We start from the raw sequence: 15527 nt of genomic DNA, 5'->3' as shown, positions 1-15527 counted from the left end.
TGTGATGCAGTGGAAGGGTGGTTCAAAATAACTAATTTTTCATAAATTACTGTGCTATACTTTTCAGTTTAAAAGGGCATCAAAAGCTAGGGAATTTATTAATACATTTTCTGATAGAATTTTTTGGGTAAATCTGTGGCACCATATTCATGATGTCAAATTGCATCAAGTATCCGTAGTCAAGAACAGGAAATGCCTTGCCTGTTCCCTTTGACCCAGAAGTGTTTGTTTGATTAACAGATGCAATTAATTTAAAATGGCAAAGCAATAAAGAACCTGTTTGTAAGCTCTGAATTATTTTGTAGTTTGTTATTGACAGACCTTCCTGAAACAAATAGCTGGAGAATGCTGAAACAATCAGATCCTTCTTGAAAAATGTTATCAGGAATAAATACTGCCTTAATGGCAAATGGTGCTGAGTGAAGCTCTCTAGTCGAACACTCGTGTATAGGGCCAGCGGGCCAGTTTAAAGACACCTAATTTATTGAAAGAGTGGTCTAGTCAACAGAAGTGGAATTTGCATCCTGTTTATCTATAATGAATATACTTTAATAAATTTGCAAATAAACTTTAACTAATCTTAAATAAGCCCCTAAATTGACAACTTCTTAACATCAAGGGCCTGAAATTCCTCCTGTTGTTAAATGTACCAAAAATGTCACCATGAGTACAAAATGGGATATCTCTGTGCAAATGGGGTGATTTTTTTTCAGTTTGCACCCCCCGTCTCAAGGTGCTGACAGGTGCTGGGATATAATTTCATGGCTGCCAGCGGCGCTTTGGGACCTCAACCAAGTGACCACTATCTGTGAGCCTTGACGGTGAACTTCAAGGCCATCACAGTTAAATCCGTTACTGTCCTCAGTTGACTTCCAAATATGTTCATTTTCCAGCATTGATCATTCGATAGAGATAAGGGGATAAATTTTAACCCCCAAGAATGGGTGGGTTGGGAGGCGGGTGGGGAGTAAAAATACTCCGTTTTCAGAGTGGGACCGCATCCCAGCTCCAACATGCCTGCTTTTGGGCTTAACTCAGGCAGGTTTGTCTGCGTATGGAGGACAGACACCAGGAAGTCTCACCCCCGCTTAAAGCCAGTGGGCCGTTACTTAAAATAGCAGTGTACCTCATTGAGATACCTGAGGTACTTAATATTTTGTGTATAAGACAATTAAAACAAATTTAACCTTACCTGTTCGGGTTTTCCATCGCTTCCAATTCACGTCAGGTGAAAGCAGGCGAGAAGGGCCGATTCCATTGCACTGCTTGTGGGCCCGGAGGGGCAGGAGTGCTTCATCCAGGCCCAACAAGCTCACCTGGCTGACAGGAACCCCGCGATTGGCCAACCTTTCCCCCACCCCTACCCCCAATGATGCCCCCCCCCCCACCGATGATGCCACCCCCCCCACTCAATGGTGGACCCCACCCCCATGGTGGAGCCCCACCTACCTCCAACTCTTCACCCGACCACCAGCGACCTCCGATCTTCTTCTTAGGCCCCCAATCTTCTTCTCATCCCCCTGACCTCTTTCTCAACCCCTCGATCTTCTTCTTCTGTCTGTTCCTGCCCGACAGCCAGACAGCCTGTCAATCAGGCTGGCTGCCAGACACAAAACCCGGAAATTCAAATGATGGGCTTCATTGCGATCGCGACCTGCCCACTTACCTTCTGGGTTTTGCACCTGGAATTCTTCCACTCTGCACCCGTCCAGGCTGGAAGTTAAAATTTACTCCAAGGAGTGGGAAACCTGGCTGATTTTTCTCTCCCCTAGCCAAGTGTAGCTGAGGCCAAAATTATTGCCGTCCTATCTGAGATCAGCTAACTCAGCAAAGATGGGGAATAAACCTGAGACCTTCCAGATCTGTATGGCTCAATAGCACACTGGCCAGGGCATTTACTCACTTTCAAGAGAGCTTCAAATGATCTCTTGGGAAACAGCATAAGGTTTTTCTTTAATAGAAATGTTACTTTCTTTTATAAGGTTTCTGGAAGTTTTTCTGGTGTACTGCCATTCTGCCGATCAGTGGCTGACATTGGAGAAATACATGAGTGGTCAATTCAGAAAGTACAACAACAACAATGGAGATGAGCTAATCCCAACAAATCTGCTGGAAGAGACCATGCTAGCTTTTTCCCACTGGTCGTATGAGTACACACGAGGGGAACTCCTTGTGCTGGATTTGCAAGGTTAGCATGTGGACCTTGGCCCGCAAATTGCGTCTTTCTGCTATTTCTATATTTTTGACAACACTGAGGCATTGGAGGGGTGGAGCGAGCTGGTGGAGAGGTAGAGCTGGGTGTCATCAGTGTACACGTGGAATCTGATGCTATGTCTTTGGATGAGGAATAGGAAGGGCCAAGGATAGCTCCTTCGGCGATTCCAGAGGCAATGGTGTGGGGGCAGAAAAGGAAGCCATTGTTGGAGATTCTCATTTATATGACTGGATAGGTAAGAGTGGAACCAAGCAAGGGCAGTCCCACTCAGCTGAACAATGGAGGAGAGGCGTTTGGAGGAGGATGGTGTTGTCAACCATGCCAAAGGCTGTAGAGAGGTCAAGAAGGATGAGAAGGGATAATACATTTGTGTGCCAGATATGTTCAAGTCTGCCCCCAAACATCTATGATGTAACCATATCAATGTTTGATATGGCGAAAATCTTGTGAAAGCCAGGATGTGATTGCTGCAGATGAGTAAACCTGCCCATGACACTGTAAGAATTAACATTAGCACACTCCATATTATCCATGTTGGTCCTTACACTGATCCTTAGCCATTGTCATCAGGACTTTGAGTCTGTCTCACTAAATAGAATCTAATTATGATTCGGTACCATGATGTCATTCACTTTGTACAACAGTTGCCAGCTTCCTCGCTACAGCCTGAATTCACTCTCTGCGTCTGTGATATAAAGATATTTATGATGGAAATGGAAATTTCTGTCTTGGGTGTTTCTGAAAATAGCCTGGGTTGAAATGAAGGTTCCTCCCCTTCAAAAAGTCACAAAATTGAAAAACAGACACTCTGACATCAATTTTTACCATTCCCGTCAGGCGGGAAATGAGTGGCTGCAAATCGGCTGTCCGTTTTACACCCTGCCTGATTTTCCTCCCCATTGATGTGAAGGGCCTCGTGGATAGTTTGTGCAGTGTTGAATCTATCTGCCTCCTCCTGCCGGCTATGGGTTTCCGTGCTGTCCTTTGAGGTGGGTGCCCTGGAATAGTGAACAGTGCAGCTCTTTTTCCACCCACTTCATGCAACAGCACTTCCACTTTGCCAACCATCAAGCATCATTAGCTCATAGATTTCAATTTCTGCCAGCCCCTGGGTTTTGTCAGCTATTTTGTACCTTAAACATTTGAAAAGGCTGAAATAAGTATTTAGAATTGTTGTCCCATATGTGGCACCTTTCCTTTAAGTGGCCGCAACCTTTTAAATTTGTTAACAGCAATTTTCCTTCCTCCTGCCCCAGTGAGTTCCCAGTACCAATCCCTATTTGAGCTGTGATTGCGTTGCCTTTATTATAATTAGCTGACCCTGGAAGTGCGGGTTGGATTAACCTTCTTCCAATTGGCCAAATGGAAAACCCACTGCACCAGCTTCCTGCCTGATCCGTGCACAGACCTGAAAATCAACCTCATGAATGCTTTGGATGGGAGTAATAGATTAATATGTTATGAGAAGGTGCTTTATGGAATACATACTTGGGGTACCTACTTGGTAGAGGAAACTGTTGGGTAACCTTGGCAGCTTTCTTCAGCTCTGCCACCTTCTTTTAAATTTGCAGCGAGATACCCTGGGTGTTGCTGATAGCATGCTCCCTGTCAGCTATCTTCTGCCATGCTTGTTGGACCACTCTTTTCCAGAGAGGGTAGCCTTTAGTGCCAAAGAGGGCAGCCTTGCTTCATCCAACAAGACTTTGTGTAGCATCTGTGAATCTTGAGGTGTCTGGGCAAGAATCCTCCATTTTCCAGGAATTTGACAGTTCTAAGTCCCTTCCCTTCTGTAGAGATGAGAATGCAACCCTTTCAATGGCTGTAGTAACCTTTAAATTCCTTCCAGCTGAACTGCACGAGTGAATATTCTCTCAGGCAGCAGCTCAAACAGATTATCTATTCAAATGCAATGAGTTAGAAACAACAGTGTGGGTACTTTTTCTGCCTAGTTCTATATTATCAGGGATTTCTACACCAATGAAGTCCAGTGTTTTATTCCTATTAAAAATATATTTTTGTATAAATGTTTAACAAATGTCTTTTCTTCTCAAGGTGTTGGAGAAAACCTTACGGATCCATCTGTTATTAAAGCTGAAGAGAAAACGTAAGTTGTATTTGTATATGTTACAAATAAATTTTGATTCAGTACCATCTTCTAGTTTTGACTTGGAAAGATTTTCAAACAACGATTTTAAACTAAATTGGCAGGGGGCTGGGCACCAGACTGAAACATTAGAGAGGAGAAACAAGGTGCACAGAGGACTGGGAGAGACAAATAGCACTAGAGCAAAGAATAGGAGGGATCAAACAAGAGGCAAATGCAAAGCAGCCTAAGATGAGTTTGGAGAGCATGTGCATAAATGAACATAGCGTGATAAATAAGGTTGGTGAGCTGCAGGCACAAGCCGCCACATAGGACTATGATATGGTGGCAATAACAGAGATCTGGCTTAAAGAAGGGGAGGATTGGGTACTTATTGTTCCTGGCTACAAGATATTAAGGAAAAGCAGGAGGGGGTGGGGTGGCAGTATTGATCAAAGAAACTATTATAGCACTGGAAAGGGATGATGTAATTGAGGGGTCAAAGACAGAATCTATTTGCTTAGAATTACGGAACAATAGAGGAGCTATTATGCGACTGGATGTATACAATAGGTCACCAAATAATGGGAAGGAGATAGAGAAGCAAATTTGCAGGCAAATTACAGAAAGCTGCAAGAACTATAGAGTCGTGATAATGGGGGACTTCAATGATCCCAGTATAGACTGGGATAGTAACAGTGTAAAGGGAAAAGAAGGAGAGGCATTCCTGAAATGTGTACAGGAGAACTTTCTTGATCACTGTGTTCCCAGTCCAACCAGGAAGGGAACAATGCTGGATCTAGTTCTAGGGAATGAAGTGGGGTAAGTGGAGCATGTTTTAGTGGGGGAGCATTTGGGGAACAAAGATCATAATATCAGTATGTTTAGAATAGTTATGGAAAAGGACAAGGAACAATCAAGCGTAAAAGTACTTAACTGGAGGATGGTTAATTTCAGTGAGTTAAAAAGGGATCTTGCCCTGATGGATTGGAATCAAAAATTGGTAGGCAAAAGAATAATTAAATAATAGGAGGCCTTCAAGGAGGAGATGGTTCAGGTACAGAGTAGACACATCCCCATGAGGGGGAAAGGAAGGGCATCCAAAGCTAGAGCTCCCTGGATGACTAAAGATATAGAGATTAAAATGAAACAGAAAAAGGAGGCTTATGACAAATGTAAGATTCATAATACAGTAGAGAACCAAGCTAAATACAGAATGTACAGAGGAGATCTAAAAAAGGGAATAAGAGGGGTTGAGAGAGAGTCTGAGAATAGATTAGTGACTAACATAAAATGGAACCCACAAGTCTTTTATAAACATATAAATAATAAAAGGGTAGTCAAAGGAAGAGTAGGGCCGATTAGGGACAAAAAAGGAAATCTTGTGGAGTCAGAGGGCGTGGCTGAGACACTAAATAAATACTTTGCATCAGCCTTCACTAGAGAAGAGGATGCTGCCAATGCAGCAGTCAAGGATGAGGTAGTAGTGATATTGGTTAGGATAAAAATAGATAAAGAGGAGGTACTTAAAAGATTGGCAGTACTCAAAGTAGAAAAGTCACCCGATCCAGATGGGATGCATCCTACGTTACTGAGGGAAGGAAGGGTAGAAATTGCAGAGACTCTGGCCACAATCTTCCAATCTTCCTTAGATATGGGGACAGTGCTAGAGGACTGGAGGATTGAAAATGTTACACCCCTGTTAAAAAAAGGGAAGAGGGATAAACCCAGCAACTACAGGCCAGTCAGCCTAACGTCGATGGTGGGGAAACTTTTCGAGACAATAATCTGGAACAAAATTAATTGGCACTTAGGAAAGTATGGGCTGATAAATGAAAGAATGCACGAATTTGTTAAAGGAAAATCACGTTCGACTAACTTGATTGAGTTCTTTGATGAAGTAACGGAGAGGTTGATGAAGGTGGTGCAGTTGATGATGTGCATATGGACTTTCAAAAGGCATTTAATAAAGTATAACATAATAGATCTGTAAGCAAAATTAAAGTCCCTGGGATTAAAGGGACAGTGGGAGCGTGGACACAAAATTGGCTAAGTGACAGAAAGCAGAGAGTAGTGATGAACAGTTGTTTTTCAGACTGGAGGGAAGTATACAGTGGTGTTCCCAGGGGTTCAGTGTTAGGACCACTGCTCTTTTTGATATATATTAATAAGCTGGACTTGGGTATACAGAGTATAATTTCAAAGTCAGCAGATGACATGAAATTTGGAAATGTAGGAAACAATGTGGATGATAGTAACAGACTTCAGGAGGACATAGACAGACTGGTGAAATCGGCAGACACATGGCAGTTGAATTGTGAGGAGAGGCAATATAAACTAAATGGTACAATTTAAAGGGGGTGAAGGAAAAGGGAGACCTGGGGGTGTATGTACACAAACCTTTGAATGTGACAGGACAAGCTGAGAAGGCTGTTAAAAAAGCATATTGATCCTGGGCTTCATTAAGAGAACAAAAGCAAGGAAGTTATGCTAAACCATTACAAAACACTGGTTAGGCCTCAGCTGGAGAATTGTGTTCAATTCTGGGTACCACACTTAGGAAGGATGTCCAGGCCTTAAAGAGGGTGCAGAAGAGATGGTACCAGGGATGAGGGACTTCAGTTATATGGAGAGACTGGAGAAACTGGGGTTATTTTCCTTAGAGCAGAAAAGGTTAAGAGGAGATTTGATGGAGGTGTTCAAAATCATGGATGGTCTTGATAGACTAAATAAGGTGAAACTGTTTCCAGTGGCAGAAGGATCGGTAACCAGAGGACACAGATTTAAGGTGATTGGCAAAAGAACCAGAGGTGACATGAGGAAACATTTTGTTACGCAGTGAGTTGTTATGATCTGGAATGCATTGCCTGAAAGGGTGGTGGAAGCAGATTCAATAATAACTTTCAAAAGGGAATTGGATAAATACTTGAAGGATAAAAATTTCAGGGCTATGGGAAAGAGCAGGGGAGTGGGATTAATTGGATAGCTCTACCAAAGAGCCAGCTCAGGCACGATGGGCCGAGTGGCCTCCTTCTGTGCTGTATCATACTATGATTCTATGATACTATGATCTCAGTGAAGGACCTATGTATAAAACGGTTACGCATTTGCAAAGTAGGAACATGGGGAAACCTGTTTACAACCACATGGTACAGATGGAACAATAAAAAGTAGAAAAGATACTTCAAATGTTTTTAATGCCTGTAAAAATATTTTTATTTGGTTATCGTCCAGGACATGATTTTAAAACAGTTCTGACGAAAAGTTATACCCGAAATGTTAGCTTTTTCCTTTCTCCACAGATGCTGCCTGACCTGCGAGTGTTTCCAGCATTTTCTGTTTTTATTTCAGATTTCCAGCATCTGTAGCATTTTATTCTCAGTAGGATTGACATTCTGCTGAGTTATTTTTAGCACACTGGTTAATGCACTGCTGTAAAATTCCTATGTGTGTTGTTAAAGTGAAGGTTAATGACTTTATTGGAATAGAGCACAGAGCAATTTTATACCAACACAGTGTGCCAAAAATATTGCTTTGTGAATTTGCTTAACAGAATTGCAGTCCACCATGGAGTGCATAGCAATTCTAGGGCATCTACAACAGGACCTCCAGTGATATAGGGCCTAAGCTCAGTCAGAGTATTTCCTGTGGGTTCTCAGACTGCTACTGCACTCTATAAAAGGCTCTCTTGCAGGCTTCAACATACTGGGGGATCAGATGAAGAGAGCCAATAGGCAAGGTTTCACTGCTCTCATAGCTGCTCAGAGGTCTGCTCCTATGCAGGTCAGTATGCAGCTGAAGTGGGCATGGACGAGGCTGCTGCTTCTCGGGGCCTAGCCAGCTTATCCAGGTCCCTGCTTCCCAATGACTAAGGATGTGCCAGAAAGTGGGCGGGACCAGACAGTCGCTACAGCATCCGATGTGGCTCCCGCTGACACCCAGCAGCAGACAGGTTACATATTCCTGCCACTCGAGAAGCACCTAGAAGGAGCATAAGATTAGGTTGTAGAGAACACAAAACTTGTACTATCACCAACGGGAAGGACAGGGTCAAAAATTATTAGACACGTTAAATTTGGTTGCACTTTATTTCAGCTGTGTCCTTCTTTTGGTGGTGTAGAATAAGATATAACCAGATCAAAGGATTAGCTTTCATGTTGTGTAAATTAGCACAGAGGCCAATGTTGCTGAAGATCTACTTCATTGAACTCATGTGGAGAAGACAGTGGGAACTCAAACCAAGCTTTTTAATGGGGAAATTGCACAGTCACAGAATTTTGTGACTGAAAAAGGAGACAAAGGGTTGAATCTTCTAAATTTTAAAATCCTATTCAAGCGTCACAGACAATTGCAAATGTAACCGGATGTGGACACAATTAACATTGAAAACTCCATATGGAATATTGACAGGTAAAAGGACATATCGATTTTAATCATATAAAGATATTTTGATTGAAGTTCTGCAAGAGTTCTCCCGGTCTCTTGCCATAACTTTGATAGGAGACCGGCGGAATCCCCAGAGAAATGGAATAATTTCTCTGGAAGAAGGTTTGAAATGCAGGGCTGGTCCAGCAGGGTATTGGAGGATCAGCAGGTATACCTCGAAACAAATTTGTAGTAAACATTAACTGCATCTTTCTGGTCGTTTTCTACAGGTCTTGCATTTTTTCTTTGTTTCATTTCCCCCCAATTTAACATGTGATATTTAGGTCACAGGAAATGGTGTTTGGGCCAGCTAACCTTGGAGAAGAAGCAATCAGAAACTTCACTGTAAAACATCACTGTAACACCTGCTGCAAAAAACTGAAACTACCAGGTGAGATTATAGTAGAGCATAAGCAAAACCACATGGGGAATAGGATGGATCCATAAAGGTACCTCTGCTCCCCTGATGAAAGAGCAGGAATTAAATGCAAGTATGCCTGCTCAAGAAGCTGCACATCACCCTCCACAATAGACTGCCAAGACTGCACAGGCACACGAGCACCATAGGGACATGTACTCCCTCACTTACTAGTCTATCAGAGAACAAGCAATCAATAAAACAGGCACTGAATTTTGCTGGCCGCACCGGAAGGAAGACTCATTGGTGCTAACTAGGAACACACACACACACACACACACATTTTATTTAAGGGGACACGCATCTGAATCCAAATTGAACCAAATTATGACTTATCTGAGTAACTCCACAGAACAATTACGACAAGTTAAGGGCCTTGTTCCCAATAAATATTTTTTTTAAATTAATACACATTAAGTAGCAAGTGGGTGGGGGACTAGATTGGTATACTGTCCTTTCACCTCTGCTATCTGGATTAGAATTCAGCCAAAATTATTTTTCTGCCAATTGTAAGGGCCCTATATGAAATAGATTTGAACTGTCTCATCCCAGTTCTTGGTGGGCACTGGTCCACAGCACAAAACTGCTGATATATTGCAGAAGTGGAAAAATATTACTCTTGATGCTGAAGGCTGTTGTTTTGTGAATTTGACACAAAATTGGGCCAGTCTAGAGGGAGCACAGGATTGTATTTAACTTATGTTATATGTGGCCATGGACCAAGGGATGCTTGATTCTAGCACACAATACAGACAGTGGAAAATGTCATGCCATAGTACTGCCATCCCTTAACGTGGATGAGCACATGATTCTACACACTTCCCCCAATTATTAACTACATTTTCTTCAGCAAAAGTCACTGGTTACTGCAGGGTTCATTCTAAAATTCACTATTAATATTTAATGTATCATGTTTATGTTTTATATTTCTAGTTCTTTATCTCACAAATTAGAACAGATCTGTAAAGAACAGACAGGGGTAGATTGAAGTCAATGGAAATAAACACAGTATTTTGGAAAAACAATATGTAGTAGCAACTTTTGTAAATGGAAATTTGTAGTTCTTGGTGATTAATCAATGAATATTTTCATGCACTGAACAGTGAGTAGATGTGAATGGATTAACAACAGCAGAGGACCAATCGTTTTGATCAGGCAAAACCAAAACATTTTCTCAGAAGTGATGGTAGCACTTTAAATATGTGAAGGAACTGCAGTAAAGTAATAACCCTGTTTTAAATTAATTATTAAAATATTTCCAATCACACACACCTTGAAAATATAATGTTCCTTGCACATAGTTACTGTCAGAATGTAAGTTTGGGATACTTCCTATGCAAATGTTATGTTTTTTCAGCCAGTTGCAAACATAGAAGTTTATTTTACTACTGGTACTAATGCTGCTTTGCATCTGCTGAATAGTTAAATAAAGATCACATTCAAATAAAATGGAAATTAAATTATTTAGCAGAAATATTATCTGCAACATTATCTGTGGCTGCTTCCCTGTTTTCCTGCTCGCGAGATATATTTATTCGTGCTCAGCAGGTAAACCCCCTCATGGGAGGGTCGGGGCTGAACTGCTTGTCACGACCTCAATCCATTTTCCTGGGTTGGGGGTCATTACGTATGTAGGATTCCCGGGAGCAAGTGGAAGCCTGCCACCAGAATGGCGGAAACTTTTGCCGCTGCTGCAGCAGCACCAGACGAGGTGGGGGGACACTTAAAGTGGCAGAAGAGCTCCGAAGGCTACATCTGAATTTTTATTGAAGGCCTCACTGAGAGATAACGGTGAAATGGAAAGGAGAGGAGGCCACTACCAGGCCGTCCACCGAGGCTGAGAGGGGCCTTCACACCCCTGCGCCATGGACAACTGCCAGGCTTCAACTGATGGTCTCAGGAAGTGACAGTTAGAGAGGTGAATGGGAGGGAAACAGGCTTAGAATTCAGGCTGCACCTCCCCACCAGTATTTGTGGCAGGTGGGGGAGGGGAAACCAGCGGTGGTCCCAATGGAGGTGGGGGAGGAAAATTAAGGTTTGGGTGGAGATGCAGCAGTAGACCAAGCTCAATTTCCCTGCTGTTGTCTGCTGCTTTCCTGCCTTATTTGGGGCAAGATAGAGGAGGAAAATACAGCTCACAATATCACCTACTAATGGGGGAGGGATTGCTCTGGTCACTGTGTGGTGACATTGTGAATCCATTCACGAAGATTTCCTCTGGATTGTATTTCTAGGGAAATTTTTCAAAAGTATGTTGAAGAAGAATGTGCTGTTGATTTCTCTATAAATAACACCCAGAGAAAATCTTCAGGAATGTATTTACAATGTCACTGCACATGGCGACGAGAGTAATTCTTCCCCTATTAGATATTTTCAACTCTTTGTAAAATCTTTTTTGTTTGCTTGCAGATTTGAGAAGAAATTTTTATAACCCAGGCAAAATAAACCCTCCACTTGAAGATGAGGCTTCAGAAGTGAACACAAGATTGTGACTATTGGCTTCTATTGTTTTCATAAGGAAGACGGCCAGAACCTTCCAGAACCTTTTGTTTAGAAATGGAGAATGTCTACATCACATGGAATGTTTAGTTGTTTTTTTGTATTACAAAAATGCAGACTGTCATTAAATATCTGTTCAGCAATTGTGAAGCTGCCATAGTTAATATCACGCCAATACATTTTATGCTTAAATTTAGGATTTGTTTCATATTAAAATACACCAGCAGTCACTGCCACTCAAAGAAGTTCACCACAGAGGTTCCACTGGTGTCAGCATCCATTTATCAATAGGTTGAACAATCAACTGTTCAGAATAGTGCTGAGTGAAATTGTAAACTTCTGTGACAATCTCAGTAGATACTGGCAGGACATTCTCTGATGAACTGAGTTAACATCATTTGATATCTCCTCGTAACTTCCTGTCGAAGCACTCAAATGAAAGCTGGATACCCCTTAAAGAGTGATTGCTAGGTAAATTAAAAATGTAGCAGATTATTCAGCTCACAAGATTATTTCTGAAAGTTAAGTATTGAATTTTTTGATGAGCACTTAAAGGTATGTATTGCCACCTTATATTGTCACTGTTAATGAGCAATTCACCCCTTATTCTAATTATGAACATGGTGAAAGGTTGTTGACCATTGCTGCCAGTTTTTGATGTATCAGGAAACACTTTTTCACACAAAGGGTAGTAGAAATCTGGAAAACTCTCTCCCAAAAGGCTGTGAATGCTGGGACAATTGGAGCTCTCAAGACTGCGATAGATTTTTGTTAGGCAAGGGTGTCAAGGGATATGGAGCAAAGGCGGGTAAATGGATTTGAGGTGCAGATCAGCCATGATCTAACTGAATGTCAGAACCGGCTCAAACGGCTGAATGGCCTACTCCTTTTCCTAATGTTCCCATGTTCCTATGTATGTTCATGTGAGCAAAGTTACAGGTCAAGAATTCTGCCTGAAAATCGTCCAAGGCCAATACAGCATTGGATGATTTTTAGACATCCTTGAGGCGCAGGGCATCGCTCTTCGAAATTGGTGATTTTTGCCTACGTTCTCCATCTGGGCACAACAATGACCAATTTCTACGGCTAAATATCTGGGAATGGGTCTTCAATCCTTTACTATCTATAAACCTAGTGGAATTTCTGACATCAGTTGATTTACTTACTGGAGCAGAGTCACCACAATAGGGTGATATTGCAGCACACTGGAGCATTAACATATTGTGGAATGAAGTAGAGGGACGTGGAATTATACCTATGATACTCCCCAGATATTAAGCACACAATTTCATCTTTACCATCTGCAGAAAGGTCAGAAAGGCCAGGCACTTACCCTCTGGGAAAGAGGGAAAATCAAACCATGAATGACTGGCCTGCCACCCTCACACCTCCCCATTGCTGGCTCAAGACTGTCATTGGCAGAAGTCTAACTCAGTCGTTCACATGGAACAATAGAATGGGGAACCTTAGTGGGGGGGGGGGGTGGGCAATAAAATTAATGAAAAACTAAATTAAAATCTCTATTTAATGGTATAATAAGTGATCTTTTAACTTGCCAGCAATTATAAATAGGCGCGAATATCACACAGATTGTTAATGAGCTATTATAGGAAGAATCATAGGATATAATCTATATAAATATTTCTGAATATGGGGGTTGAATTTTCACGAGGTTTCTCTTGATCATCCACCGCAACTTCAGCGGAAAATCCATCGGAACATCGTTTATACTGTTCCTCTAGGGTTTCCATGGATCTTCCGTCAAAATTACAGTGGATGATTGGGAGCCTCAGGAATTCCACCATATACAAACTCAAACTCATCCAACACTCTGCTGCCCACAAGCTGTTTTACACTAAATCCTGTTTGCCCATCACCCCTGAAGAAATGGCTGCTGATGCCGGCCTCCCACCAAGGTTACGGCGGGAAATTAGGACCATCCCCTTGAGAATTCAGGGCCATGATATTTAACTGAGCGATGAATATATCTTTAGTGGGAAATGGTCTTAAAATAAGTAACTGGTGCTGTTTTTTTTGGTCATAATTTCTTTGTAATGGATCTGTTACAAATAAGTCTCTGCGTTATGTTGGAGCTCTAACAATTTGTGTTCCAGAATAGCAAGACACAGATCAGCTACACAATTGCCCAGAAAAAGATTGCCTAAAAAGATAAAAATAAGTAACTTCTAAGCACTGACACTAGACCAAGATAAACAGTACTGAAGCATATTCAAAAAATGTCCCCATTGGTTCAGTGAGTTCACAACCACTATGCTACCGTACACACCCCTACCTCAGCTCATCTGCTGCTCAAAACCTCAAACCCCATACCTATGTCACCTCCTGATTTGATTACTCCAATGCTCTCCTAGTCAGCCTCCCATCCTCCAACCTCTGCCAACTTCAGCTCATCGAAAACTCAGCTGCCCATATCCTATCCCGCAACAACTCCAACTCACCCATCATCCCTGTCCTCGCTTATCTACATTGACTGCCATTCTCCCTAAGTCTCAACTTTAAAATTCTCATCCTTGTGTTTAAATCTTTCCATGTCCTCACAATTCTGTAACCTCCCTCAGCCCTATAACCTCCCCCGAACTCTCCGTTCCTTAGTCTCTGGCTTTGTATGCATTTTCCCCTCCCTTCGCTCCATCATTGGTGAATTTGCACTAGAATTCCTTCCCTAAGCCCCTCTGTCTCTCCTTTCTCTATTCTCCTTAAGTCCTTCCTTAAAACCCACCTCTTTGACCAAAGTTTTGGTCAGCCCTCCCAATATCTTTTTTGGCTCGGCAGCCATGTTTTTGCCTTACACCTCTGTAAAGTGCCTTAGGACATTTTTCTATGTTGAAGGTACTCTATAAATTCAAGATGCTGTTGATGTAATTGGGAATATGGGTGTTGGGTAAGAAGATGATCAACTATGATGCTTCTTGTGCTCAAATAGCCTATCAACACTAACTGTCAAAACTCACACAACAATAATTCAAGAATAATGATCACTGGGTGAGGTGTGATGGGAAAAAATGGAACTGTCCTCTCAGTGGGGTGATAGGGAGAGAATAGGGGAATATTAATTTTCATCATTGTACTTACTCCTACTGTAGTCCACAAAGCACTGTTGCTGCAAAGTGATATTATGTAAAGACCTGTTCATTGTTATGCGATAAACCTCATTAATTGTCGTAATATCTGATCTTCCTAATCTTCAACTAAGCCTATTGAAGCATCCAGAAAGAAATCGGCAGATTCCTGATTTAACATGGACTAAAAGGATAGTGACATGGTCCTAAAGCAGAAAAAAAGAGAATGGCCTCAGCCGATCCTCGACATTGACCTTATTTGGGCAGAAAGGCTCTCTCATTCTTTTTTACAATGTTCTTATGACAGGAAATAATGAATATGTTGGAAATAAAGTTTGTTGCGTCGATGTGCTGCTTCTTCCCTTCTGTAGATACCAAGGGCAGAATTTTAACAGTGAAAAACGGGTGGGGTGGGGGCAGGGGGGGCATTGAAAATCACAACAATTTCAGATCCGCCCCAAACGCGCCTCCAACCTGTCCATTTCCAGTGTTCACCGGGGTGGGATGAGGGGCGAGCAACCAACCCGCTCTCAAGAGGCAAGTGGGTGACTAAAACCTTTCAAGGAGGCTGCGGGCCTCCATTTTTTCAGGTTTTGCAAATTCAACCCCTGGGGCCAGGATTCCCGGGCCTTCTCTTTCATGCTATGAGAAAGGAGGCAAGAAGGCCCAAAGCTGCACGTAAGTGCCTTTCTGGCACAGCTTGTGGGCCTGGAGGATCAGGACTGCTTCCCCCAGGCCCAACAAGCCTATCTGGAGCGACCCCCCAACGATCAAGGACATCCCCTCCCTGATCTCTGCCCCCCCCAA

At 42.3% G+C, this 15527-nt stretch overlaps 1 protein-coding gene across 5 annotated transcripts in view; it reads left to right on the top strand.

Annotated features, from left to right (window-relative positions):
- trpm6 (transient receptor potential cation channel, subfamily M, member 6) overlaps window positions 1–15067 on the top strand; it is a 149864-nt gene extending 134797 nt beyond the window's left edge. For all 5 annotated transcript variants that reach the window (XM_067983082.1, XM_067983080.1, XM_067983083.1 and 2 more), the window contains 4 exons: window positions 1983–2188; window positions 4268–4319; window positions 9008–9114; window positions 11551–15067. In XM_067983082.1, coding sequence (XP_067839183.1) covers window positions 1983–2188; window positions 4268–4319; window positions 9008–9114; window positions 11551–11633 — 448 coding nt within the window. In that variant the 3' untranslated portion in view covers window positions 11634–15067. The remainder of the gene's footprint in view (window positions 1–1982; window positions 2189–4267; window positions 4320–9007; window positions 9115–11550) is intronic.
- Window positions 15068–15527: the final 460 nt, after the last annotated feature.

This window comes from Heptranchias perlo, chromosome 4 (assembly GCF_035084215.1).
Source record: "Heptranchias perlo isolate sHepPer1 chromosome 4, sHepPer1.hap1, whole genome shotgun sequence".
Classification (NCBI taxonomy): domain Eukaryota; kingdom Metazoa; phylum Chordata; class Chondrichthyes; order Hexanchiformes; family Hexanchidae; genus Heptranchias; species Heptranchias perlo.
Note: the sequence above shows the minus strand (reverse complement) of the source record. Positions and strands in the feature narration are given on the sequence as shown.